Source organism: Eimeria acervulina, genomic scaffold, assembly GCF_000499425.1.
Source record: "Eimeria acervulina Houghton genomic scaffold, Eah_scaff93, whole genome shotgun sequence".
NCBI classification, from domain to species: Eukaryota; Apicomplexa; class Conoidasida; order Eucoccidiorida; family Eimeriidae; genus Eimeria; species Eimeria acervulina.
This window is the reverse complement of record NW_013549514.1, coordinates 68,580-71,974: the sequence shown is the minus strand read 5'-3', so window position 1 is coordinate 71,974 and position 3,395 is coordinate 68,580. Positions and strand designations below refer to the sequence as shown.

Sequence of the window (3,395 nt, the reverse complement as noted above, 5' to 3'; positions counted from 1 at the left end):
TCTGTCTCCTTTCTGTCTCCTTATTGCCTCCCTTCTGTCTCTTTCATTGTCTCCTTTTGATCTCATTTATTGTCTCCTTATTGTCTCTTTTATTGTCTCCTTTACTGTCTCCTTTATTGTCTCCTTATTGTCTCTTTTATTGTCTCTTTTTTCTCTTTTTCTTTGACTCCTTTTTGTCTCCTTTGTCTCCTCTCTTTGTCTCCCTGTCTGTCTCCTCTCTCTGTCTCTTTATTTGTCTCCTCTGTCTCCTCTGTCTCCTTTCTTTGTCTTTTTATTTGTCTCCTTTCTTTGTCTTTTTATTTGTCTTCTTTCTGTGTCTCCTCTGTCTCCTCTGTCTCCTTTCTTTGTCTTTTTGTTTGTCTCCTTTCTTTGTCTTTTTATTTGTCTCCTTTCTTTGTCTTTTTGTTTGTCTCCTCTGTCTCCTTTTGTGTCTCCTCTCTGTCTCCTCTCTCTGTCTCCTTTTTATCTTTTGTCTCTTCTCTGTCTCCTTTCTCTCCTCGTCCTCGCACTTCTGTCTCTCTTCAATAATAAATAAATTTAATTGTCTCCTTTTAATAAATAAATTTAATTGTCTCCTTTTAATGAACAAATTAGACTGTCTCCTTTTATTTAATAAGCAATAAATTAAACTGTCTCCTTTTATTTAATAAGCAATAAATTAAACTGTCTCCTTTTACTAAATTTGTTTGTCTCCTTTTTGTTTGTTCTGCATGCAGAGTGGCGATGGACAGTCAGCTGCTGCTTTGGGACACGAGACATCTAGACGCCCCTATTAAACGAATTGTTTATGAGTAAGGGTTTAGGGTTTAGGGTTTAGGGTTTAGGGTCTAGGGTTTAGGGTTTAGGGTTTAAGGTTAGGGAGCTGCAGCAGTAGATACTACTGGGCCTGCTGTAACAGCAACAGCAACAGTAGCAGCAATAGAAGCAGCAGCAACAGCAACAGTAGCAGCAATAGAAGCAGCAGCAGCAGCAACAGTAGCAGCAGCAACGCCAACAACAACGGAAGCAGAAGCACACCCAACTGCAGCAGCAATAACAGCAGCAGCAGCAGCAGCAGTAGCAGCAGCAGCAGAATTTGTTTGTGTTTGTGCTCAGTCATCCTCCTACAAGTCTGCGAGTTAGTAGAGACGGCAGCAGAGTTGCTGTTGGAAGCTACGACTCTGTGCTTCGGGTGTATACGCTACCTAACCTGGAGTGTATAGCCAGCTATATGGATATGGGCCTGCTGTAACAGCAACAGCAACAGTAGCAGCAATAGAAGCAGCAGCAACAGCAACAGTAACAGCAATAGAAGCAGCAGCAGCAGCAACAGTAGCAGCAGCAACACCAACAACAACGGAAGCAGAAGCACACCCAACTGCAGCAGCAATAACAGCAGCAGCAGCAGCAGCAGTAGCAGCAGCAGCAGAATTTGTTTGTGTTTGTGCTCAGTCATCCTCCTACAAGTCTGCGAGTTAGTAGAGACGGCAGCAGAGTTGCTGTTGGAAGCTACGACTCTGTGCTTCGGGTGTATACGCTACCTAACCTGGAGTGTATAGCCAGCTATATGGATATGCAAATGGTCATACCCCACATGTAAGCCCTCCTCCTGCTCCTGCTGCTGCTGCTAGTGCTGCTGCTGCTGCTAGTGCTGCTGCTGCTGCTAGTGCTGCTGCTGCTGCTGCTGCTGCTAGTGTTGCTGTTGTCTTGCTGCTGTTCTTGTTGGTGCTCCTGTTGGTGCCCTTGCTGCTGTTGCTGCTGCTCTTGCCACCACTGCTGCTGCTGCTGCTGCTCCTGCTGCTCTTCATCCTTCTCTTCCCCTTGTGCAATACTCATGTTGCGACGTCTCCCTGCTGCTGCTGCTGCTGCTGCTGCTGCAGTACCTGGCGAAGCACTCATGACTGTTTGGCTTACAACGTCTTTCAAATGGGGAAGACAATAGTCTTGAAGCCCCCCTCAGGAAGAACAAAGCAGCAACAGGAAACGCAGCAGCAGCAAGAGCAGCAGCAACAGCAGCAGCAGCAGCAGCAGCAAGAGCAGCAGCAGCAGCAGCAGCAGCTAATGTATTACTAGACACCGGCTGCTCCAACGGTGACGCAGCAGCAGCAATAGCAGCAGCAATAGCAGAAGCAGTAGCAGCAGCAGCAGCAGCAGCCGCAGCAAAGGCGCAGCATTTAGTCTCGCTGTTGCTGCTGCTGCTGCTGCTGCTGCTGCTGCTGCAGGCAATGCATGCAGCTCCCGTTGTCTTTGCTTTCCCCAGTTCAGTTGGGGTATAGACAAAGTAAAACTTCATTTAGAGACATCCGCCAAGCTGATACCCTTCCTTCACCCTCAGCAGCTAGCTAGCTAGCTAGCTAGTTAGCCAGATAGATAGATAGCTAGCTAGTTAGCTAGCTAGATAGATAAATCGCTAGCTAGATAGGTAGACAGATAGGTAGATAGATAGATAGATAGATAGATAGATAGATAAATCGCTAGCTAGATAGGTAGATAGATAGGTAGATAGATAGATAGATAGATAAAGATAGATATTAATATATAGACAAGGGCATTGCTAGCTAGCTAGGCAATAGGCCTGTGAACGATGAAGGCAGCAGCAGCAGCAGCAGCAGCAGCGACCACAACAGCAGGAGTTGTGTCTGCTGAAGCCTCCTTTGTTTGTATTTGTTTATTTTTTGTTTATTTTTTGTTTATTTGTTTTGTTTGGCTTTAAGCCCAGCAGCATCCCCCTGTTATTACTTCGAGTGTATGTACACCTCAGCAAACAATTACGAGAAAGAAAGACAGACCTTTAATGCAGCTCCTCCTAAACCCCTAATCTGCTGCTGCAGCTGAGGCAGCTACAGCTAGCTACATAGCTAGCTACAGCTAGCTACAGCTATCAGCTGGGCTGCTAGTTGAAACTAGCTAGCAACGGCTAGCTATAGCTATCTGGCTAGCTAGCTACACCTAACTACAGCTAGATGTAGCTAGCTAGCTGCAGGTAGCTACAGCTAGCTAGCTATATCTAGCTAGCCTTGTACTGGGGAGATGATGGTAGAGCAAAGAGAGACTTCAAGGGAGGCGGATGCAACCTCCTCTAGGGTTTAGGGTTTAGGGTTTAGGGTTTGGGGTTTAGGAGCTAGGGTTTAGGGAGTTTAGGGTTTGAGGTCTATGATTCAGTGTTTGATGTTTAGTTTGTTGTCCGCGCCGATCGGGGTTTAGGGTTTGATGTTTATTTTCTATTGCTTAGGGTTTAGGGTTTAGGGTTTAGTGTTTAAGGTTTGAGGTGTTGGGTTTAGAGTTTAGTGCTTATGTTTTAGGATCCTCGTTCCTGGATTAGGGTTTAGGGTTTAGGGTTTAGGGTTTAGGGTTTAGGGTTTAGGGTTTCGATGTTTGCTGTCGAGTGTCCCTCTCTATCCCTCACCGCCTTGTTG

The 3,395-nt window shown here is 45.9% G+C and overlaps 1 protein-coding gene across 1 annotated transcript; it reads right to left on the bottom strand.

The window, feature by feature from the left end:
• Positions 1-1,542: 1,542 nt before the first annotated feature.
• EAH_00015470 (hypothetical protein) lies at positions 1,543-1,878 on the bottom strand (the record flags this gene model as incomplete). The annotated part of the gene is made up of 1 exon (XM_013394090.1): positions 1,543-1,878. The coding sequence occupies one exon, from the start codon at positions 1,876-1,878 to the stop codon at positions 1,543-1,545; it is 336 nt and encodes a 111-aa protein (XP_013249544.1).
• Positions 1,879-3,395: the final 1,517 nt, after the last annotated feature.